The sequence below is a fragment of the Prionailurus bengalensis genome, chromosome D3 (assembly GCF_016509475.1).
Source record: "Prionailurus bengalensis isolate Pbe53 chromosome D3, Fcat_Pben_1.1_paternal_pri, whole genome shotgun sequence".
In the NCBI taxonomy this organism is placed as follows: Eukaryota; Metazoa; Chordata; class Mammalia; order Carnivora; family Felidae; genus Prionailurus; species Prionailurus bengalensis.
Window position 1 is genome coordinate 26,033,309 of NC_057356.1, and position 24,629 is coordinate 26,057,937.

Genomic DNA, 24,629 nt, shown 5'->3' on the forward strand with positions numbered 1-24,629 from the left:
ACATGTATATAATGTATAATATATAATAATTACACATAGTACATATATAAATATATGCATGTATACACATATATTTACATTATATATATGTTATACATTATGCACACACATATACATATGTATGCATATATATGTGTGTATATGCATATATGAGTATACACATATATATGCATATATACATAAATATTCATATATACACACATATATGCATATATACATATATACACATATATACATATGTAAATACACACATATAAATATATGCATATATACACATATATTTACATTATATATATGTCATACATTACACACACACACACACATATATACATATATATGCATATATACATATATTTTAACTTGCTTACTATCTTTCTCCTTTGATAGACTGAGCTTCACGAGGGCAGAGACCACATCTATTTGTTTGCAACTACATCCCCAGTGTCTAACCAGGGGCATGGCATACATAGGCAATGTTTAGATATTTTTTTTCTAAGTGAATGAATAAATACAACATCACAAGATAGCTAGAATTTACTGGAGTGTTTCCTACATCCCAAGAGCAGTACCAAACACTTAGCCTATTGTGATCCCGTTTAATCTTCGCGATGACCCAATCAGGGTGGGTGGGCCTATTTCCATTTTAGAAATGAGTGAGCCGATGTTCCGAGAGAGGAGCTCTAAGACCAAAGGTCACACAGCAAGGCAGTGGCTGGGCTGAGATGGGAACTAAGCTTACTCTGACTCTCAAAGCCGGGCTTTTCAATCTCTGTATGATTCCTGGCACTTGCAGAATTTTACAACACTTTTTCACCCCTCCTCGCTTTCGCGTATGAGAAAGGGTTCTCCCATAGGCAGCAGGCATATCAAAGACTGCTTGAGAGTTTGAGGTGGCACTTCTGTGCGCTCAGTCTGGCTGGTCTTGCAAAGTCAGGCACAGTCCAGTTATCTGGACAACCAGAGCAGAGCAAAGGGTGAACCAAAATACCTCCCCACACTGAGTCATCCCTGATCATGCCTGGGAGGCTTTGCAGGACATGTGAGGTGCTCTACAGCGTAAGGCATCTCCCTGTGGCTTTATGCCCAGCACAAACCTTTATTAAAAAGAATACGTCAGTGGAAATAGCTGGCCCTAAGCAATTCTGGAGCTTGGTTTGGATTAGCATAAGACAATGCAAACAGCTATCATTGGTTGGGTGCTTAGACTGCACCAAGCCCCCAGTCAAGATCTTTGCAAGCACTGGTACCCACACCAAGTCCCTCCAGGTGGGAACTACTGCTGTCCCCATTTACAGGCGAGGAGGCTGAGAGACAGTCGACTGCTCAGGATGCACAGCTTGTAAATGGTGGAGGTGGGCAAAGACACAGAGTGCAATCTCTTAATAGCTGTGTTTTACTCTCTTTACCACCAGGAGTACCCTATCCCAGAATCCCCCAACACTTTTCTAAGAATCTACTGCACTGCCTACTGCTCAATTTACATGTGGATTCCAAATATCCACATTAGCGTGGCCAGGCTGAAGCAGTTATTGTGTATCACAGACAGTTGACGTGCTGTCCAATCTTGCCAACTAGTAAGTGTAAGGGAAGGCTTTCTGAACACAGGGCTGGGGCAGAGATTCAGGGGCACATATGATCCACATCTCCTGTGTTTCAGGATGCACTACTTACAAGAAAGATCTGCAAGATAATCCTCTTAGACAGTATCGTTCATTGGCTTTTTCTGTCAAGGCTGAGAAGAACAACAGAATAAGCTGGCCTGTGTAATTGCACCATAGCCTCAAATAGGCCTTGGTTTCCCCACCTGTGAAATAGGAATTCTGGCAGTATGATCTAGCTGCATCTAAGGTTGCCTTGAGCCCCAAGGTTCTTGCCTCCAAACCCCCCCGACTTGCTCTTCTCTGAACCTGCAATGCCCTTCTCTCTCCCATCTTTGCTAAGTTTTATTTATCATTTTGGACTCAGCTTAGGAATCACCTCCTCCAGGAAGCCCTCCTTAAACCCCGGGCTGTGTCAAATGCATCCTTGGACTTCTGTGACTTATTCCTATCACAGGATACCTCACTATTTCTCAAAATTGTCTGCTTATACATCCAGTCTCCCCATAAACCTCAGAATCTTTGGGGGGCATGGAGTCTGTCCTAGACAATTTCTTTTCTTCAACATCTGGCACAGTCTCTGATACTTATGATACTTAAGAGACGCCCAACATGGGTGCGCCCAGCACCATGATCTTCAGCATGGTAACTGTTCCTAGAAGAATCTGACCCAAACAGCTCCAGGGAATTGAACACAATTGAATGAACATCACAGAGACTCAAGAAGCATATAAAACATAAAGAGAAAATTGCTTCTCAAAATTGTAACAAAGGAAAGAAGATCCACATTGGCTGTTAATATAGGCTTTGTCGATGCAATAGGGCGGGGAAGGGACAATTAACTTTTTCTGTACACCTTCCAAATGTTCAATAATGTCAAATAAAAAAAATCAAATTGTATAAAGAGTACCTTTTTCCTTCACTCATTTTCCACCCTTGTAGGACGACGTGGAGCTTTATTATAGGAGAAAAGCATGAAGTTGTTGGCTTTGACACAAACTTGCTTTGTGATCTTAGATAAGTTATCTCTCCTCTCGGAATTATATACACTTCATCTTTAAGTAAGGGAGACAGACTAGGGTATTCACCAAGGGCTCTGGTTCATATGTATTCCTCAGGCATCGAGCCATGTTTTTCTCACATGGATTTTTTGGTGACAAATTGAGGGGTTTTTTTTTCCCTTGGGGAATTCTCTCATTTTTCCCCCCTCAATGTTCAAAGATACACAAACTGTTCACAATCCCCTGCTGTTGTAAGAGCAATTTGCCTTCATTATCCTAAACCTTTCAGCATTTCTTGAAACCTCTTTTTATATGAAGAAAAAAATGTTCCCGATGTGATCACAGGAGATAAATCTGCTATTTCACATTTCAAAAAGTAATCAAAATGCACCCTGCTAGAGTAGGTACTCATTACAATTTATGACGAGTGCTTGAAATTGCCTTTATCTTTCTCTATCATCTGTCCAGAATTATTGTTTCTATTTAGGACAGGAATGCCTAAAGGGGTGGAAGGTGGACGTGAAGAAATCTCTTTGGTGTGATGGTTGGTATTTCATGTTGTGTTTCCTTCATGCACAAGCGTGGGTTGACCAGATAGCCCATATGCATGATTTCCTTCCTTTTAGTCAACCAGGAGCCAAGATCTGCAAGAACAGTAGTAAAGGACTTGGGGAAATGGGCCTGTTTTACCCATTAGGTCCTGAGGCTGACAAATTTTTTAAGAGCCCATGAAAATGTCTGAAAGCTAAAAACAATATATTGGCTCCAAAATAGAAAAAGAAAACGGCACAAGCAGAATTAATGAAGGCTTAAATTAAATGGGCTCTATAACTTACCATCATGTCAACCTTAGTATTTTTTAAATTTAGTGTTCATAAAAGTTCCATTATATTTGAAAAGAGTTGATGGGTTAGAATCTCATTTCACAAGAATTCCTGAGTATTCTTGATGATTTTTCAGGAAATTACAGATAAATGTAAATTGAGACAGTTACCGTGGTAACCAAATAATTCCAAAAGCTGACTTCCATATTTCCTTTAAAATGCGTCAGTAAAAATGCATTTAATTTGTATGATATGATGTGAGTTTGGGGCTCCGGAATAAGGTTGCTTAGGGCAAACCAAAGTCTTAAAGTGACCTTACAGAGGATGAGCTGATGGATGGAAAGGTTGATGGATAGATGAAAGAATGTACGTAGGTATGAATGTATGCATGGATGTATAGATGGATGGACAGGTGTATATAAGGATAGATGAACAGGTAGGTGGATGCATGGATAAATGTATGGGTTGATGGATGGGGATGGTTGGGTAGATGGACAGATGGGTGGGCAGGTGGATAGATAGATGAATGGATGGATGGATGGATGGATGGATGGATGAACAGGAGGATGGATGGACAAGCAGATGGATAGATGAAGTACTAACTCAGTATCACTCAGTGAGTTGGTGGATGTGCTCTGACTCCTCACTTTTAAGCTGTTATTAAAACCATTTTAACTTAGGCACAAAACCTTAAGCACAAGGACTGAAAGAGTATTAAGATACCATCTAAGACATTATTCATTTTACAGATGAAAATACTGAGGGTCACAGAAAGGAAGGGACTTGGATAATGGCACATTTTCCTTATTCTCATCAAAGCAAGAGGCTGTTGCTTAAATGTTTGCCTCTCGGATGGACCTGGCACATGCCTATTTCTCAGGCACCCTACATATTTATAGGACAGTGTTTCACAACTGAAGACAGCTTGCTGCGAAACTGACAGGTCTCAGTCTTGCCAAGCCCCAGGATCTTTCCTGCACACTTTCCTCACTATCTCCTGAGGAAAGCAGACTACTGAATGGCAGTGCTGGGTCTGGGCTGCAGCCACCTTGTAAGACCCTGCTGAGGACAACATACTCAGTCCCTTCTTGAGTCTTTCAGCCATTGATAGAGGCATGGTAGAAAAAAAAAGAAGAATCTCTTTGTTCCCCCACATATTGGACTTTCTTTCTGGATTTTCTCTTGGTGACAGCATTTTGATTTTCCACCATCCCTCACCTCAATCCGTGTGTTGGGGAGCCAAGGACTGGCCAATCAGGTCTTACATCACTCCAACCCCAGTGATGGATTCCAAGATGAGCACATGTACCAAGTCTGACTACACGGTACGTAGATTAGCCTGCTTAATCCTCCCCACAGCCCTGTGAGATAGGTACTATTATAAATCTCTGTTAAAGATGAGGAAACTGAGGCACAGAGAAATTAAATAAGTTGCCCAAGACTGTATAGCTGATAAGTGGCAGAGATGAGGTTTGAACCCAGGTGGCTTGACTTAAAAGTCAGCATGCTTAACCCTGCAATATCCCGCTTTTTGGTACCTGGTATGTTGTACTTCCTCCAAAAATACCACTGGGTGAGTTTTATCATAGGTGCTGAAAAAATATATATCTTTTCTCCCATTAAGTGCTTAATTAACGACCTCAATGTGACTTCATCCCTGGGAGAACCGGACTTAATGGACTCACGTAACTTTACACATAGGACAACTCACTTTTCTGGAAATGTATTACCTGGTCACCGTGGCTATGCAGAAGCTACCAAGGACTAAGAACGGGTGAATAATGAAAGCTTCCAAAGCCAAAAATGCTACCCACGGGTGGTAGGTATTCACAGAAGAGTTCTTCACTCCGATCTGACACACCACTTTTGCACAAAGGCTATCTGCTTTCTCAGCTCAAAGCAACTTAGAACATGGCTATCCGGAAGGAAGTCTGTGTAGCATTGGGAAAGAGTCATTAACTGGGGAGCTGAACTGATGTAGAAGTAAATCCCAGTCATGAACCTGAGAAGTGAAACGCTTCACCTCTCTCAGCGTCCACTACCTTATCTATAAAATGGTGGCATAGCAGTATCTACCTCATGATATCGCTCTGAGAAGGAAATTAAACTGTTGATATGATGACCAGCACTTACTGGGTCCTTGATACATTATATCCATGATGATTAATTTAATGACAAATTTTTCATCCCTTCTCAGGCTCAGTTTCCTCATTTATAAACTATGGATTCTAATAAGAGTCCTCTTGGGGAATTTCACAAGGTTGTTGGACAGAGTAGTAAGGCAATGGAAATAAAAGTGCTTTTTAAGTGGCTAAATGCTGCTTAAGTACAAGGCAGTATTATAGTTATTACTACTAGGGCAGTAAGAATTATACTATTGTTAATACTTATTACGATTAGCCATCATTATGACTACTGCTATAAATGAATGTAATATTGGTCCTTAGGTTCCTGCAATATTTCACAATAATCTCCTGGGTTAGGAGTGACCACACTTGAAATGAACACCCAGAACCGTGGCTGCTCTATCAAACTTGAATCAATAGCAGCTCCTTTGTACCTTAAGTGAAGTAGACAAGCGTCCCTTTGTACAAGGAGACACAGACCTAAACCTTGGTAACAGCACACTGAATTCTATATTAGGAATAACTACGAGAGAGGTAGATTAAATATGGCTGCCAAGTCTCGGCCATTCACATCTATAATGGGGTCTATTTCCCCTCCCTTTGAATCTAAGCGGGACCCGTGACGTGTTTTGACTGACAGAATGCAAAGCACAACTTCCGAAGCTGCCCCTTAAGAGATCTTCAGCTCTTGCCCTTGCTCTTGGAACACTCCCTCTTAGAATCCAGCTGTCATGCTGGGAGAAGCCCAAGCCACTAGAGGCCACATGAGAGGAAACTGAGCTGTTTGGGTGGTAAGCAGCTCCAGCCATCAGACATGTAGCTGAGCCTCTTGGCATTTCTAGCCCAGTCAAGCCACCTGATGACTGTGGCTCTGTCCAACACCGCATGCACCAGAAGAATCACTAAGCTGAGCCTAGTCAAACTACAGAATTGCAGGAGATAATAAATAGATGGTTGTTACCTGAAGCCACTAAATTTTGGGGGTCTTTTGTCATGCAGCAGTAGCTAACTGAAACAAAATGGAGGTGAGTGCTCCAGTGAGATGTTCCTAAGCCAGCTTAGAGGGGCAGGGAGAACTCCATGGAAGAGAGAGCATGTAGAAGTCATAAGGGATTTGTGGGTTAAGCAGGTGGAAAAGGGTCCCAGCTTTCACTCATGAGTCAACCCTCTTTTCTACCTGATGCTTTTGAGTGCAAGGCAGGTTAGTGATAAGAAAAAGAATTCTCAAATCTTCCTCACCCGGATAATTGTTTCTCCTCTTTAGGGATCAGCCCCACTTCCCCGGCTCTAAATCAAAATGACAGGGCCTCCAAATTGGTTCAGGTGCTCATGCATTTGTAAAAATGTCTTTTGCTGGAAAAGGCCTGGTATGTCTAATTTCTGCCCCAAGCACATTTTTATAGTTAAGCTATATTATAAATGTCGTTTAATTTACCCAGCAATGTCGGGCCTACATTAAACCAGGAGTCAGTGATAATATATATGAGATCCTTTTGTACAGTCTGATCAGGGTTTGGGAGGAGGGGAGAGGCTGGATTTAATCATCTTAGTCTGAATTTATATTCTTTTCCTCTCCTCTCTGCTGCTTTTTTTCCCCCTGTGTCCCAACCACCATGGGGAGGACAAAGAAAGCCTTTCAAAGCACCAGGCCAGGTCTGAGGGGGCGAGTCGGTGGAGGAGTTGAGGTTTTAAACACAGTCAAGGGGTCAAGGGCTGGGACCCCTGCAAACTTCCCAGCAGGCTTAGAGCCTCGGCCTCCCTAGTTCCAGACTTTAGCTGGGAGGCTGGGGACGGGTGAATCTGACTCATGAGGAGGAGTGAGGGGTGGGATTACTCCCCCAAACGCTGTCTGCAAAGGTCTCATAACTAACCCCCCTCCACTTCCCAGAGGCTTTATCAAACCTGCACAGGCCACACCCCTGCTTACACTGAGCTTCTAAGAGCGAGGGAATAAACCCCTGACCACCTCCCAGCAGCCCCCTGCCCTAAGGGATCTGGTCCACCCACCTCTTCCCTTCCTTTTGCCCAATGCCTTCCCCGCTCTTGATACTTGGGCCACAACAGCTTTCTGTTAGTTCTTCCAATGTCCCGAATTCTGGAGGCCCGTGCACAGCCAAGCCGAGGGTTGAATTCTGCATGCTAACGCATCCCTGGCTCAGCCTGTCCCCCACAAGTGCAGAAGCCGGAAAGAAGGCTGATGGTTGCAATAATTCATGTCAGGGAGGCCGTCCCGGCGCCTGGCAAGCCCGTGCCTGGTTCATGGGAAGTTGGGTGTGATCGGTCACGCACTTTACCGGGTACATTTATCTGGCTCATTAAAGGAGTTAACTAGGTTTTTAAGGAAGAGAGGATATCAGGGCCCCAGGATCATCTGGGAGGGAACACAGGGCGGGGGGTGGGGGGCTAAAAGTAGACTCCCATCCCCCATCCAAACTACAGAGAGGCAGTGAATTCTTTCCCAGTCCCTCAGACATGGATATAAATCCCAGCTCTGTCTCTTACCAGCTGTGTGACCTTATGCAAGTTGATCTTTCCAAGCCTCAGTGGCTACTGCTGTGAAACGGGGTAACAGATTTACGGAGCTGGACTGTTCTGTGGCTTATATGAGGGAAGGTGAGGAAGGGGCTCAGTGTGCACCTGGCATATAAATGGTAAGGATCATCATCATCAACAAAGGAATCATAAACGGTCATGGCTTAGAGGTCCAATAATTCAGGCACAGTTACTGATGCCTCAGAAACCTCTAGAGGAGACAGTGTGTGGGGCTTCCTAGGCAATAGGCAGGGCTGCAGCTCGAGTATCTGGGTCTTAACAGGTTGCCATGGGCTTTCAGGTCATGTTTTGGAAACTCCTGATAAAGCCCAGATCACTAAATATAGAAATGGAGAAACTGAGCCCAGGGAGGTACAGGGATGAGCCCAAGGCTGCACAGCACATCTTTGGTAGTTGTACAGAACACAGATCTCCCACTCTCGGTCAGGTGGTCTTTCTGCTGGTCCAGGCCAAGGGGTTGTATCAGGTCAGGCGGAGGTGCCTGGCTTTGGCTGAGCCCCCATGGGCAGCGTGAGGGATTCCGATTCAGCTCATGCTCTCAGAGTCCGTGGCTTTCTTTTTAACCCCTTAAAGTACACAGTGCCCGTGAGAATGTCTGATGTTCTCCGGAAGCTTTCTATCGTGGGTACTATCACAGATGAATATGCCAATCCCTGTCTCTCTCATTGAGAGGTGGGCCATCATTTAACCCCATTATGTAAATACTGAATGATCACTACGCAGGTGACGCAGCCGAGCAAAGGACTATTAACGCATATTCACTGAATAAATGAATGAACGAACGTGTTGAGTCAGTGAATAAATGAAAGATCACAGAGAGCATAAGCTCCTTGAAGGTTGGCCCTGTGGCTTTTTTTTTTGTTCCAGTGCCTGGAACAGAGCCTGTATAGGACACACGTTAAATATTTGCTGTTCATGGTTGAATCGGTGAATCAGGCCCTGAATTTCCCACAGTCTAGTGGGGGGGGGGGGAAACACAGGTATAAGCAAAACTAAGAATAGGGAAGGCAGGTTACCAGGACAGGGGTGCTAGCCTGGGGCTGTGGAAGCATGGCCAAGGGAGAGGAGCATGGAGGGGAGGCGCCTGGGAAGAGATCCCAGAACGGAGTACAATCCTTGGTATTAGAGGCTGGGGAGGAAGAAAGGGAGCCAGTGAAGACAGCCTAACTTGGAATTTGGGACCAAGAAGGAGCAAGTCAAGTTACAGACCGATACGGACAACATGGTACCATTTTGTAAGAACTCAGCCTATATGCCCAAATTGAGGGCCATTCTACAAAAACAATGGGCCTGTAGTCTTCAAAAACATCAAGGTCAGGAAACACAAAGGCCAAAGAATCATTCCATCACGGAGTCTCTCTGACCCTCAGTTTCTTCGACTGGAAAGTAGGACTAATTTTCTGTATCACTAGCCCCTCAAAATTGTTTGTGACAATCTAATCCAACAACGGGTATCTACTCTGCCACATGCAGAGAATAAATGACTATTTTTATTACTACTGAGAATAAAACTACCCCAGGACCTGAAGGAATTCATTTGTTTTTGGCCAAACCTCATTAACTGATTGTCCAAGTCTATGCGTTAAGGAAATAATGGGCATATTATTTACGCGCATACACACTCTCACACGCTCGCTACATCTCTGGCAACTCAGCTCAGAATGGATTTTCCTACATGTGCAAGAGAACAAAAAGCCAGCCTACTGTTGCCATAAGTGAAGTCAGGAACACTTCGCTGGAGTTCTCGCCTCTGGCCTCTGTTCCTGCGAAGTCTAGGCTGGTTACAGAAGGTTCTCTTCAAGTGATAGATTTATTTGGCCCATTGAAGAGCGTCAACTAAAAAAAATTTTTTGTTTTCCTAGAGATGCTTGGATGAGACCAAACCACCTCGCTACACGTAGACACCTACCAGGACTAGTGGCCTGGGAATGCACTGGGAAATCCCAGCCCTGGTGCCTCGAAAGCAGCCACTCCATGCCTGCAAGTCAACAGGCCAGCACGAGAGAGGGGAGAAGACAGAAAAGCACTGGCACGCGTGAGTCATACCTGAGTGTGAAGAATGATTACATGTTAGGGTCTCTGAGGGCAAGGCTACGCCTTATTCATTTCTGTATCTCTAGCAGCTATGGAGTGCTTGCTACAGAATAGAGGGTCTTGAAGGAAGACAAAGAGCCTGAAGGAAGGAAGGAACCCTAATCCACCAGCGCTTAGCCATCTGAGACCCAGCTTCCTTGTCTAGAATCAAATGGCTCTAACAGTCACCCTCGAAGGTTCTGCTAGTAATTAAGCAGGATTCTATAAACAAAGCCACGGGGTTCTAGTGTATTATGGGAATTTGTTTCCTTCTCGGCCTTTCCGGGGACCTACTTTCTTTGGAAACAGGGAGAGTGGAGGTATGGTGGAGAGACAAGACAGACCCAGACACTGCCTTCTGGAAGCCTCTGACGGAAGCCTATGCCCATGTGGTTCTTTGTTTTGGGTTTTGTGGCTGATCTGAGATGAACCTTGGTGATTAAACACTCACAGTCAGTGAGTGATGGGTTGACCCCTCCGGACCCCTGCTTTCTGCTTAGAAACTTGATTTTATTAACCAAGATAATAAAATGCCTTAAATTGGGAAGCAGAGTCTAGATGTGGTTGCTCTAAAATCAATGTCCATGCCTGAATTCCTACAGAACATCTTATCTCTGGGGTTTGCATTTGCAAATTCTGTTCCAGCTGAGAATGACCCATCAAGTCTCTCTCTATTAAGACTCTTGAGGGGCACCTGGGTGGCTCAGTCCGTTGAGCTCTGACTTCAGCTCAGGTCATGATCTCACAGTGTGTGGGTTCAAGCCCCGTGCCACGTTCTGTGTTGACAGCTCAGAACCTGGGGCCTGCTTCAGATTCTGTGTCTCCCTCTTACTCTCTGCCCCTCTCCCACTTGTGCTCTCTCTCTCTCTCTCTCAAAATTAATAAACACTTAAAAAAGACTCTTGAGAACAGTGCTCATTCACTTACTCGTAGCAGTATCTATACTGAGTATTCAATTTCTGTCAGGCACTGTGCTCAGCTCTTGATGGAAATTTTCCTAATTTTTTGTGTGTGTCTCATCAACTAGATGAAAAAGGTAGAGTTATTTCCTCTGCCTCTACTATTCCCATAAAGCACAACTTGCTGAGGGTTATATGGCTCATAAGTGATCCAGACTCAGGCTTCTATTACCCTAACTTGTGACCTCTAGGCCACTGCCACATGTCCAACAAGCACCTGCTCACTGCCCATTGTGCCCTTTGAGCTAGATGTTGGGGACACCGACACGAGATGTTCTGAGTCTGGGAGGAGGACATCTATGCGTTAGCATGCATGCTGATAATATGGACTTCCCACACGCTAATTAAGAACGATTACACCTCAACATCCATTCATTCTGCAGCTCTGTATTTACTGAGCTTCTGTTTTGTGGGAGATGTACTGCTGGGAGGTGGGGAAATGCGACACGGCCCTGCTTTGGAGGACCTCGTTGTCTAGAAGCGGGGAGAAAGGCTTTCAAACTCTTGCATCTGTGGTACAGTGATTGATGATCATTGTAATCCATTTGTCCGTGCATCCCGTGGCTGGACACCTGCTCTGTTCCAGCACGAGTCCCGGTGCTGGGCTTGCAACAACTCCACAGGTTGGCACACTGTGACACCGCGTCCTTCTGACTCCTCCATGACACCAATTGTAGGACAAGAACCATGTTGAATGAATGAATGAATGATGATGATGATACCATAAGTATGATCTGATATTATCTATGCTATTGTAAGTATTGGACTCCTAGCGGGTACCAAGCACTATTCTACCCATTTACAACTCACGAGTCCTCACGACATCCAGTGATGTGGGTCCATGGATCATTGTCATTTCACAGCCAGGAGACTGAGGCCTGGAAAGTTAAGTAACTTGCCTAAGTTTACACCTTTGGAATAACAAGAGAAGTCTGAGGCTTTCTTTAGAAACAACAACAAAGTGTGGCTCTTAACCCTGATTGAAGTAAAAGTATGCAAATTAGCCCGAGCACATCATTTTTTATTAATGCCATAAATTAGGCAAATTTACCTTCCTGAAGCCCTGGAAAAGTAGGGCTAGGACTGATTCCACACAGTTTGCATTAATTTCCAAGGTGGCTGGCCCCAAATTAGCTTTACAACTTGGTAAACCTGCCTTACAGGGGCCATGGAGGAAGAGGTCTGATCAGAAGCCTGTAGAGAATGAGGAGTCAGGAGAGCTCTGTCCCTCTCCTTTTGCTGTAATGACTTTACACTTTAGTGGTGCACTTCCACATCCAGGGCTGCCACATACTGCTGCATAGGTTGTACACTGCTCAAATCCAGGGGCTGGGGGACCATTCACAGACACTGCCGGAGATGGGCAGGGAGGTGACATAGGCATTGCAATCTCACAATCCACCCTATGGGGGAGGCAGAGGAAGCATCATATTCCTGTTTTGCAGATGGAAACTGAGGCTGAGTTGATTAGACCATTTCCTCCAGGGTCACACAGCACAGAAACGCCAGGGCTGGGATCCAAGTTCCCACCCGTCTCCGGCCTAGGCCAGTGTTGAGTCCACCACTCCCAGAAAGTGTACTCTGAGTACATTCTTTTAAACATTAAACACCTCCTCCCTCTGTCTCCATAATATTAAAGCTTTGAAGAAATCACAATGTTATATAACAGCTGCATTACTAAAACCATGCATAGAACCACATGTTTGGGAAAAAACGCGTTCTGTTTCCCCACTCACCTCCACCATTGCTCCTAACTGCATTGTTCTGATTCCAGATGAACATTTTCACAAGGAGGGGGCAGGCTCCTGGGGCCCTATCTTGAAGCTTCTCTTCACTTTCCACCCCAGCCTGATTTGCAGAGAACGGACCCTTTGAAACGCCCAATTGTAACAGTTTATGAGGACCCCTCTCATAAATGCCCATCTCAAATTCTTTTCTTGAGTTTACCCAAATGGTGGGAAGGGCATTTTCTGCAAATGCTTTTGTGCCCTATGCCTCCCAAATTGGGGTCATTCATGGCCAAAGAATGAATTCCTTTCATTCATTCATTCATTCATTCATCCATTCATTCATCCCTTCAACAAAACAGCTAAGAATACAGAGACAATAAGAGACAACTCTTGACCCCAAGGACCTCACTGCCCAGTGAGGGAGACGAGTCAGCAGACACAGTGTGATCTTCCCCAGCTCTTAGATATGTTTATCAGTGAGGCCACAGCTATATAAATATGGATGTACTGGCCAAAGAGTTTCCAGAGCCACACCCTGGCAATTAGAAGGGTTGAGAAAGCAACTGTGGAGACCAGCAGAGCAAGAGCGTGAAATGTCACTAGTGGTGATTGCTTTACCCCAATACATACCTGATGAGCCCTGTGTTACACCCCATGGCAAACTCACCCCACCAGCCACAGACGACTGTGGCCAATCTATTGTCCTAGCCGGACAAGCCATACTCCTCAAGAATCTGAACAGGGAAACATGAAGAAGCTGAGTGTCAGATGGTATGTCTGGACTGCCATGATCTAGAGCAAGACTGTCCAGTAGAACTTTCTACCACAACAGGAATGTTCTCTGTCTACGTTCTCCAATATGGCAGCCACTAGCCACCCATGACCAACGTGTACTTGAAATGTGGTTAGTGGGACTGAGGAACTCTAATTCTAATTAAATTAAATTTTAATTAATTCAAATTTAAAACTAAATAGCCACGTGTGGCCAGTGGCTACCATATAAGATGGTGCACATGTAGAGTTTGACCCGGAGAAGCCATTATAGCCCATGTGTAAGTAGAGGTGATGAGAAAGATTGCTGTGAGTGAACAGAAGGAGGTAGGCGATAGAGAGAGAGCCAGAAGCAACCTATGCAGACAGAAGCAGATGCCGTGGAAGAGAGAAATGGAGAAAGGAGCCCATCCCTGGAGTATTCTTGGCTCAGTATTTGGGGTACCCTTAGGGCATGCCTTCTTATTCTTGTCTACCCTGAATGAGCCTTTGTTCTGGACAGCCAAAAGAAATAATGGTTCCTCTCTTGGAAGCCAGCACTGATGTGAGAATCTGGGAATCAGCTAAGATTCAACAAATCATTACTATAATTGTTATCACTCCCCCCCCCCAACCCCAATCATCTGGGTTAAGTGACTTGTCTAAGATCACACAATTAGGCTGGAACCAATATCTGTTACTTCAGAGTAAGTGCTCTTTACCACACTATACTGCCTTGCTGGGCTCTTGGTCCTGAGTCAATGCCCCATTTCGGCATCCCAACTCACTAACTCATGACACTGAGCTTGGCACGTGCCTACACCCAAACTGGGAATGGATGAGACCAGACAAGGAAACCATCACCCACTGGTTCATACTCACCCCTCTGCCCTACAGGACTTGTCCTAAGCTCCGGGCTCTATGTATTAGACTGTATCCACCCATCTTACTCTAACTTCCAGCCCTCAGATCATCCCTTAGTGTCCAGCTACTTGCCCAAGGCTGGCTCTGACCACATCATCCATGCCTCAATCAACTCTTCCCTGGCTCTCCACACTCCCCCCACCCCCACTGGATTTCTCAATGAGCCACTCCCTACGACCCATGGTGAGAGCAAGGAAGACCAGCAGGGGAGGGGGGCACCTGGCCTGGGACCTGAGCCTCCCTGAGCTTCCATGGTTTACTCTTGCTTGCTTGACTCAAGCCATCTGCTCGGATGGCACCATTCCCAGGTGTGAGCTGGTCTGCTAGTGCCTCAAAGCTTCAGATGCCAAGTCAGCATGAGAGGGAGCTACGGCCTGATTTCAGTTTCTGCTAACATTTCTTTTATGCAGTCAGTCTGCCATGGACACACGACGTAAATATCCGATTTGGGTAATGGATGCCATTGGTTTAATGGAGCCAGAGACTTTAAGGCTCCCCTTGCCACCTCTGCTTGGCTCTCAGCACACACACTAGGAGAGAACATCCCACAGTTCTTAAAGGAGGGGAAACGTCATTTCAGAAAGGAAGTCAGGAAACAGGAGTCAGAGGTTTGAGTCCTGGCTCTGCCCCTCACTTGCAGTGGGACCTTGAGCAAGTTAAGTCCCTTCTTGTCTTTGGGTCTCTTTCCTCAGTAAAATGAAATTATCAGGGAACAGATTGAGGTAGGTCGAGAGCCTGAAATCTGCTACAATCTGATTTAATATGACAGAGCCCAGGAAGGGGGTGCCTTGTTAACTTTTTCTGCAGAGCCTGTCAATTCCCAGTCCCCATTCATCACACCATCTCTGGAGAATTCGAGAGCGTAGACCGGCACCCCTACATGTGGTCCAACGATGGCTCTGGGCGACCCAGCTGCTTGTCCAAGGTCACACACCTAATGGAAAGCAACAGCCTGAAACCCAGGTTGTTCTGACTCTAAAGCACAGGTTTTCATTCACTTTGCTAGTTTTCAGCTGGGCATTTGCTGTCTTTGCTGCTGCCAGGGGACCCAAGAGAAGGCAGACTCCACAACACCCAGTGTCATGACCAGAAAGTCTCTGTCCCGAAATGAGCTAAGCCACAGGGTAAGTAATTGCAGCCAATACGCCCCTTGGAAGGAAACATGGCTTCAGTGGGGACCCACCGAATGGCCCGTCTTGTGGCTGTGTGTTTGCACAAAGGTGGGTCGTGGTGGTTGTTTTTCAGAAAGTGTGTCTCTTTCCTCCCTCATCGAATTCGTCTTCTTCATCTTCTTTTTTGTAGACTTCTTCGGCGATTTCACATCCATCGGCTCACTGATCTTCCTCACAGCAATTCCTTGAGGTAGGACGCTACTGCTATTTCCGGTTTTCAGATGAGGAATCAAGTCTCCTGACCGGCTGTCCAAGGCCACACGGATATAGGAGAAAGGGTGAGGAATCACATGCAGATCTTCAGATTGCTTCTACCTCCCCGCCACTAATATTGAGATGAAAGGCAATGTAGTGTAGCTTTACAACTGGGTGGAGGCTTATGCTGGGTTACAGACAGGCTAAGAGTCATATGGATGAGTAAGCTTCGGTTGATGTTTTTGAGGGAGGCGTGTTAAGTGGTAACTCATGCATCATGAGTGTATGAGTTATCTATAATAGAGGGATAAAATGGGATGGGGGAGCAGAGGGTGATTCATAACTGGCACAGACAGGAGACAGGCAAAGACAATTAGGGACTGGGTTTTGAAGGATGAGTAGAAGTTCACCAGGTGAATATTGGTAGCAATAATGGGAAATTTTATTGAGTACGTGCTATGGTCTATACATAGCTACCCATTTTGACTATTTGCAACCATCCTGCAAGGGAGACAGGACCCTGATTTTATGTACTGGGCCAAACTAGGTTCAGAGCGCTGACGCGCATAGCTCAAGGTCATGCTGCTAAAATCAACCAGCTGGGAATTTAATCTTCAGCTCTGCAGGCTCCCAAGGGGACAGTCCAGCTTCAAGGAACTGCATGAGTGAGACAAGAAGGATGCTTCGACCAGGAGCATCAGAGGGAGTATGGAAGGTTGGGATGAACTGTTTCTCCTCTTGGAGAGCTGACTTGAGACATGTGGCATTTGCCACTGGATGAGGAAGCATCTCCCCACCTGGCATCCAGTGCAAACTGCCCTAATTTCTGGGCTTGCATCGTCTCTCCATTTGGCCATTGTAGGTGAAACCTCATACCCTAGCATCTAGAATGAACCTGGGCTTGAGCCCTGACTGTAACCTTCATTGTTCATAACACCTTGAGCAAGGGCTGTACCTTTCCAAGACTCCGTTTCCTCACCTGTAATACCTACTTAGTAACATCACCTGATAGGGTTGGAGGAGGACCAAAGGAGTGAATATATAGGGTAAGCACATGGCCAGTCCTCTAGCCCAGAGTGGACCCACACTGAATGGCAAACCGCAGTGCCACTCTTTTGTCATTCTTTCATAACCAGCCCAGGACAAAACACGCATGGGGGTGCTTGGGGGCTTGAACCTTCCATGCCAGCACCCACCGCCCTGAAGCTTAACTCCCTGGTATGCATAAAGCCCTTAACTCCCATGTCTCATCCCAGCCCTATGAGGCCAGATTTGCATATGTAGCTGTGGTTATTGTGATCCATTTTACGGATGGGAAAACTGAGACTCGCAGCCAAAAGATGATTAAGTTTAGGTTCCTTAATTTAGGAGCTTACAGAAACCAATTTTCTATACTCTGGGTTCTCCATTAATGGTGCGGTGGTTTGGGAACAGGGGAAATTACAAGCAGCCAGAATTCCAAAGCCAACCAACGAAGGAGCTGTATTGCTCACCTTCTTTTGTGAAGTCTTCTTGGTTGAGAAGAATAATCTTTAAGCTCTCTCTTTCTTTTTCCTTTTTTCTCTTCCTCTTCCTCTTCCCCTCCCTCCCTTCCTTCTTCCCTTCCTTCTTTCTATCCTGCTTTCCTTTCTTCCTCCTTCCCTCCTCCCCTCTCTCCTCCCCTTCCTTCCTTTATCTCAGAGATGTTAGGGGCTTAGGAAAATCCTAGTCCATTTTGGTCACTACCCCGGCAGGTTTTGGAGTTTGATGACCTGGGGTTCAGGCCCACCCAGCCCGATGGCACACTAACAGTGAAGTCACCTTGTACACACATTTCATTGGGAAACACAGCAGGACCCAGCTTGGAAGGTGCTGTGCCCGACACTCAAGCTCATATGCTCAGTAATCACAGGATCTGGATTCAAATCTTACCTCTGCCACTTCCTAGCTGATGACCTTGAGCTTCCTGAACTAATAGCTTCCTAAGCCTTGGTTTCCTCATCACTAAAATGGACAGAAATTGGGAAGATTAAATAATACAACCTATGCAAGTGCCTGATGTATATTCAGTAATCATTGGAGAAGATGATTATGAACGAATTGCCCACACATACATTGTAACCTGTTTCGCTTTATGACTCCCTTCAGTTTGACTAGTTTTACTTGAGTGCTTACCCTGTACCAGGACCAGTGGTGGGCAGAGGATACGCCTCCAACACGCATCTGACAAATATTTATTGGCCCCTGTCATACATCAGCGAAATCTGCACCCGAGCGTGGGGAATGTGGAATACGAGGCAATGGCGAGGCATGGTGTTAAAAAATTGATGCCAGGGGCGCCCGGGCGGCTCAGTCAGTTCAAGCATCGGCTCAAGCATCCAACTCCTGGTTTTGGCTCAGGTCATGATCTCATGGTTTGTGAGTTCGAGCCCCACGTTGGGCTCTGTGCTGACGGTGCGAGCCTGCTTGGGATTGTCTCTCTTCCACTCTCTCTCTGCCCGTCCTCCACCCTTGCACTGTCTGTCTCTATCAAAATAAATTAACATTTAAAAAAATTGAAAGAAAATGATGCAAGACTACAACCACTTCTTGGCTTGTTGACTCTTGACACACAGCTTAACCTCTCTGTGCCTCCACTTCCCAATCTATAAAATGGGTATGATAACTGCATCTATTGGGGTTGTCCTGAGGCTTCCCTGAACCAACCTACATAAACCACTTATCACAGGGCTTGGAACCAAATCAACACTCAGTGAATACTGTTTTCATTGTTAAGACGTGGCCCCAGCTATGTTGTAAATGACATCAGACATGTCCGCTGACCTCCACCTGACTCATCATCACTGTACCCTCCCCTAGAACCAGCCCCTTCTCTCCCCACCCCCTACCTTCACCCGACACCAAAAGGCTGCTTCCGAGGAACCACAGTAACCAGAGGCTTATGCAAATATGCAAATCTAGTGAGGCAGTGTTTACCCAGTGCTGGGGCGGCTCTACTGGGCTACTGGGACCCGCTGTCTTCAGAGAGGCTTGCTCCGGTGTGTCGCCACAACCTCTAGCGGACAACAGCGAACACAGCGCCTCACAGGCCTTTGTTCCAGGCTTCATGCGCTGAGCCCACGAAGTCCCGGGGAGAGCACGGAGGAGGGGCAGGTCTGACGATTTCTTTTAGGAAGATGTCAGGCTGTGTGCCCACCTGCCTGCCCCTCCCACTCACTCACTTCCCTCTGGTTTTTCCCGTGCGTGCGTGATGTGCTCCGAAAGTGAAGCTTTCTTCACAGTCTTTTACTATCCCACCGTAGAACAATTGCCCCTGTCTGCTGGCACCTGTCACATCCCTCCGGGGCCAGCTCAAATGCTACCTGCTCAGGGAAGCCCACCAGGCGAGAGTGTACCACACTGGCCAGTGAGATCCCACAGTACTCTGATATGCCCCCTCCCGAGGCGCAGATCACAGGGCACGGATGCCAGTGGTTACTTCCGATCTCTTTTGCTAAGCGGTCATTACTGGGACAGGGACCCTAACATATTACTCTGTCTCTCCTGCACCCTACGGGGGGCCTGCCACATGCATAGGAAGTGCTCAGTAAATGTTAAATGAATGAACGAGTAAATGTCTTTTCCAGAAGATTCTCTCCTTGTATCTCCTTTCCAACCGTTAGACTGCCATCCTACACCTCTGGTGCCACGGACTCTGCTTCCTGATGGTAATATTGGGGTTCAAAGATTTACAGTAGGAGGCCTTGGGAAGGAAGGATGCCGGCACCATCTCCCACATCCGCCCTTTTTACTTGGGCCTCAGTCACCCAGATATTTATGCCAACATCTGCTTCACCAACTTCAGGGATTCGCTCCCTTGGTGCCTACTAATAGGGGCAATTTGCTTTTTGAAAAGCAGGAGAAAATCAGAGGAAATGTTACTTGAGCACCTACTACGTGCCAGGTGCTTTACAAGGAAGTGTTACAGAATCATTGCAAACATCCTTCCAGACCAAGACCATCAATCCCGCAGCCCTGCCCCCATTCCACAGATGGTAAAATGGATGCTCAGAGAAGACGGTGCTGTGGAAGGTCACACATTCATGAACACTGGACCTGGACCTGGACCCAGGTTTTAGAGGCCAGCATATCTCTTTTCCAGAACCCTATAAATCTGATACCAGTGCCCAGCTCATACTCCCCAGAACTCCCCATGGCCTTGTCATGGCCTCTTTGGTGTTTTGCAATTTGGCTCCATGAAGGAAACCACAAGCTGGTAGAGAAAAGGACAGCAGGACTCTGCATTCTGAGGTTGCTTTTCTTGGAGCATTCTCCTGCCTTTGCATTCTTTCCTTCCTCTGTTTCCACTGCATGTCGAGTGTCAATCAATAATTTCTCTCTGAGAAATAGGAATCAATTGTAGGAAGCAGCAAAGGGGGGGGGGGGTGGAGGCGGTGGCGAGACCATCTTTAGAGCTCCACTCTTGCACGCACCTGCTGGTTACAAAGGTCAGAACTGCCCTAGGTCACCAACTACAGCTTTGAGCGCCCCTAGTGGAGGTCTGAAGCACGCCACTGGACCAAACGGGGGACCAGTAAATTGAGCCCTTTGGAATAGCTTCGTGAATAGCCGGAATGTACTTGTGAGCAAAACCACAAAACAAGCCACTCTGATCAGGAAACATCCTTCTGTCTTGGAAAAGGGAGGACTGACTATAACATTATTGTCCTAATGTCTAATGAAACCTTGCGAACCCAAGAAGAATCCCTCAAGCTTAGATAAGGTGGCCCCTGGCAGAAGCAGCCAAAACTCCGTGGAAAAGAATGGCAATCCATAATGAAAATAGTTGTTAAGTGAATTTAACAACAACGCACATTAGAGACTAGAGGAGGCAGCAAATTTGAGTCTTATTGAGCAATATTGAATTTGCTTTATTAATTCAAGAGAAAAAGAAAAGAAATTACACTCACGCTCTGCAGTCTTAGCACGGAGCTACAATTATTCCCCATGTGCATATTTTAGACAATAAGAAGCCTCTTCAAAAACAAGTTATACTTTATACTTATTCATGCCTTACAGCAAAATGGCCCAGAGAATCACGTGACCTGCATAAGAATGTAGCAACAAGTCCCTTTCAAGTATTTACAAACCCCCCTCAACTCCACAGGCAAACAGGACTAGTTTGCAACAAGGTATTAGATGTTCGGCTCTCCTTCCACATTAGCGGGAAGTTGGGCTCCATGTTAAAAATAGAGTTTACTGTGGAAGGTCAATTGTTTCCAAAAGCACCATCAGAATTGGCAGTGTTCATTGGCTATCCTCACTCTTTCCTTGAGACTTAAGAGTCTAAGAGTCAGAAGCTCACAGTTATTAATGAGCCTTCCGAAGTAGTGCATCAGTTGACTTTAATTTGGCGGTGACCTGAAGTTAATTAAAAATATATGCTGGCTAGCTATAGTGTTGAACAGTTGGGAAAATAATATGAAATGTCTTAAAAATTAACACACGCACATTTTGTATTTGAAGCCAGTGAAAGAAGCAGGATATGAAATCCTTGTCTGGGATGACAATTCAAGAGTTGCCATTAAGGCATTTTTCCTGGAGGGTGGTGTATTGATTGGAGTGTGGTCCTCAGAGGTAGAATCACTTGAGAAAAGCCAGCAAGACACTGGGTAGCTTTGGGTTCTTTCTGTGTGTTAGTCACAACACAGATTCAAAAGAGGGGGGCGGGGAATGAGAGAGGGAGATGTGGACTCTGTTCAAGGCCACCAAGCCATTGTGGAAAGACAGCTAATTAAGGAAGAGCATGTTGTGGTGGAAACGATTTATTTAAACCGATTCTCTTCCCCCATCTATCCCAGAGAAATTGTCCAGACCTGGTGTAAATTGTGAATATTATTACTGCTTCATAAAAGGGGGGTTCTTTAATGATATGCTTTGTTAAACAAAAGGTGATGAATTATTTCCTCCGCTCTGCACTCCGGGGCTCCACATTTAAAAAGAAGGGGGGTGGGGATAAAATGCCTGATTTATGCTGAGGAGGGCACTCCAGGCTGTGGGTAAGAGTTGAAAGGAATGGGACCCGGAACTAGGGCCCACGGAGCTGAGAGCTGTCCGCGGCCTTTGGTGCTGAAAGCAGGTGTGCACGCCAGGGGTCCAGAACGCCCCAGGGTGAAAGGGCACCGCCTGGGCCCCAACTCCGGGTCAAGACCATCCAAACAGAAATGAGGACCCAAGTGGGGTGGGTGTGCGCCCCCGACAGTCTTCAGTCTGGGCAGACCCTGCAACTGCCCTGCTTTTTCCCACGTGAGTTTCTGGGAGCCGGAGTTGGACCTTTCAAAAGGCTAGGTCCGGTGGTCTACCAATGCTACCCTCCACTCTTGGGTCTCCTACTGAACTGATTAAATCCTCAAAGCTCTCCCGCTTGGCTCTGTGTGAATGAAGCGCCCAACCCCCCAACACACAACTTTTCCTGGGGGACCTCAGCGGGGTGGAGAAGAGGGTGCGGCTCCGGGTCTGGGAAGGAGGAGCAGCGATCCTCCCCTAAACTTGGACCCCTCCCTCCCTTCCCAACCGGCAAGCACGTGGTGGGCGAAACTAGTACCCACCCCTCCAATTCATAACAGTGTTAAGAGACGCTAGGCTGTTGGGGGTGGGGGAGGGGAGTGTCCGCTCAGGTTCCCGACTGTGACCTGCCATCTCTTCCTCCCCCGCAAGTTCTGAGAACCCTGAGGGCCCTCCACCGGCCTCCAGGCGAAAGCCACACCCAAGTTCGGCTGCCAGACACTTGGCTGGGATCGGTCCAGGGACCCAGTCCCGCGAGGCAGCCTGAACCAAAGGGTCCTAGAGTGGGAGGGCTCGGCATTAGGACGCACCCGCACCCCCCACTCCAGACACACTGTTCGAGTCTAGTCCTCAGTTGCAGGGCGGGTCAGCTGCCGCCCCCCCCCCCCCCCTTCTCGTCCTCTCCCCGAAAGGGTGAGAATTATCTGGCTCTCAGCCCCGGGTGCGGTTGCAGAGTGCTCCGGGCATCTGGGGTTTGGAGGCGACCCCACTCCAAGGAGATTCTCTGGGGCTGCAAAAGGGAGTCAGCCCCACAGCCGGGAAGACCGAAAGGGAGCCCGCAGCCGGGAAGCGCCGGAGTCCTTCAGACACATCCCCGCCTCCACACTCCCAGCAGCCCAGGCCGAGGGGACGCGGTTCCTAGACCCGAATTTGGGTGGCCGCCCCCGCTCCCCATCCCAGCGGGCGGTGCTTGAGTCGCCCGGGTGGGCCACGACCCCCCGCCGCCCCGCACACGCCGCAACTTTGCCCCCTCCCCCGCCCCGCCCCTCCGGGCGCTTACCTCCCGCCAGAGCTGCCGCGGGGCTCCCCAGAAGCAGGGCGAGGAGCAGCGAGGTCCCGCCGAGTCCCGCGGCGGGCGGCCGGGCCGCGGGCATCGTGGCTGCGGGGGGCGCGGGGCCGCGGGCTGCGGACAGGCGGACGGGCGCGGGAACCTGGAAGCGGGGAGGCGGCGAGCGCGCAGGGCAGGCGCTGCGAGGCAGGGGTCCGCGGGCCCGGGCAGCCGCCGGAGCCCCCCGGGCGGACGCGCGCTCAGCCCCGCGATCGCTCTGGCCGAGCTGCGCCGGGCGCGGGCGGGCGAGTGAGGAGGAGCCGGCGAGCGAGTGAGCGAGCGGGGAGCGAGCGGGAGGAGGGAGGGGGCTGGGGCCGAGTCTGTGCCGAGCGAGTGCGAGGAGGGAGGGAGGGGGCGGGCGGGCAGCAGGGAGAGGGGCCGCCGCGCCCCGGGGCCAGCCTCCGCCTCCAGCCGCCGGCCGTCGGCCCCGCAAAGTTTAAAGCCAATTCCCCTGGCGTCCTGTGGGCCGAGCCTTTCCTCCCAGCGGATGCTCGCGGCAGCCCAGCGCGGGCCAGGCGAGGCCGGAGAGCGTCCTGACCATTTTCCAGACGGGGAGATGAAGGCCTCAAAACCGAGCGCAGCCTTCAGCCTGCGAGCAGCCTAGAGCTTTCCATGGCTCAGCCTCCCGGAATGACCCCAGTCCCAGATCTCCCAGCCGCATCGCAGCCCCTCGCAGGTCCCTCTGGGCCCCAACCAGCCCTCTGCCCTGCCAGCCTCCCTTGTTTCCAAAGCGAGTCCGGTAACCTAGAAAGTGTCCCACTCTGTGGATCTGATGAGAGTTGTTCATCTCCCTAGAACAACATAAATGGCCACGAAATTGTGTATCCAATACTTGGCGTTGGGGGCGGGGGTTCCTATGCCTGTGAAGCCTCACCAGGGACTATAAATTAAAACTGATCTGTTCTAATGTGAGTTCCATCGTCCACATCCCCATTGTCAACAGGGAGCCAGAGCTAGCCAGGGCTTCCTCTCAGCTCAGGCCCTTAGCTCTGCTGTATATGGGCCCTTCCCCTATCTGAGCTGGAGTTCGGGGCCCACCCTCCACGCTGTGCTCTTGCCCAGCCCTGATTCTCAGCATCTTGTCTTTTGTCCATGAATAGAGGTGGTGGGGGACAGTAGAGGGGGGAGACAGGCGGATGCTTAGGGACAGGCATTGGCCAAGGGCTAGATGGGGGCACAGGCTTGTAGGTACTCCCAGAGGCTCAAGACAGACTGTGTGGGCTACCTTTGCGGCCCAGCCAGCTTCTCCGGCCTCTCACCCCAATTTAGAAGCCCTCTCTCGCCCTCCCCCCACACCACCTTGCCACACTATCTCCACATTGCAGCCTGAGCAGGCAGAGGGAGCAGATGGAGAGAAGGTTGCAGGCAGCGGG

At 47.9% G+C, this 24,629-nt stretch overlaps 1 protein-coding gene across 3 annotated transcripts in view; it reads right to left on the reverse strand.

Moving 5' to 3' along the window:
* SEZ6L (seizure related 6 homolog like) overlaps window positions 1-23,674 on the reverse strand; it is a 182,712-nt gene extending 159,038 nt beyond the window's left edge. For 2 of the 3 annotated variants that reach the window (XM_043558067.1, XM_043558066.1), the window contains exon 1: window positions 23,209-23,569. In XM_043558067.1, coding sequence (XP_043414002.1) covers window positions 23,209-23,302 — 94 coding nt within the window. In that variant the 5' untranslated portion in view covers window positions 23,303-23,569. Of the gene's footprint in view, window positions 1-23,208 lie in introns of all 3 variants that reach the window. The other variant, XM_043558068.1, reaches the window with a different exon arrangement.
* Between the last annotated feature and the right edge of the window lie 955 nt (window positions 23,675-24,629).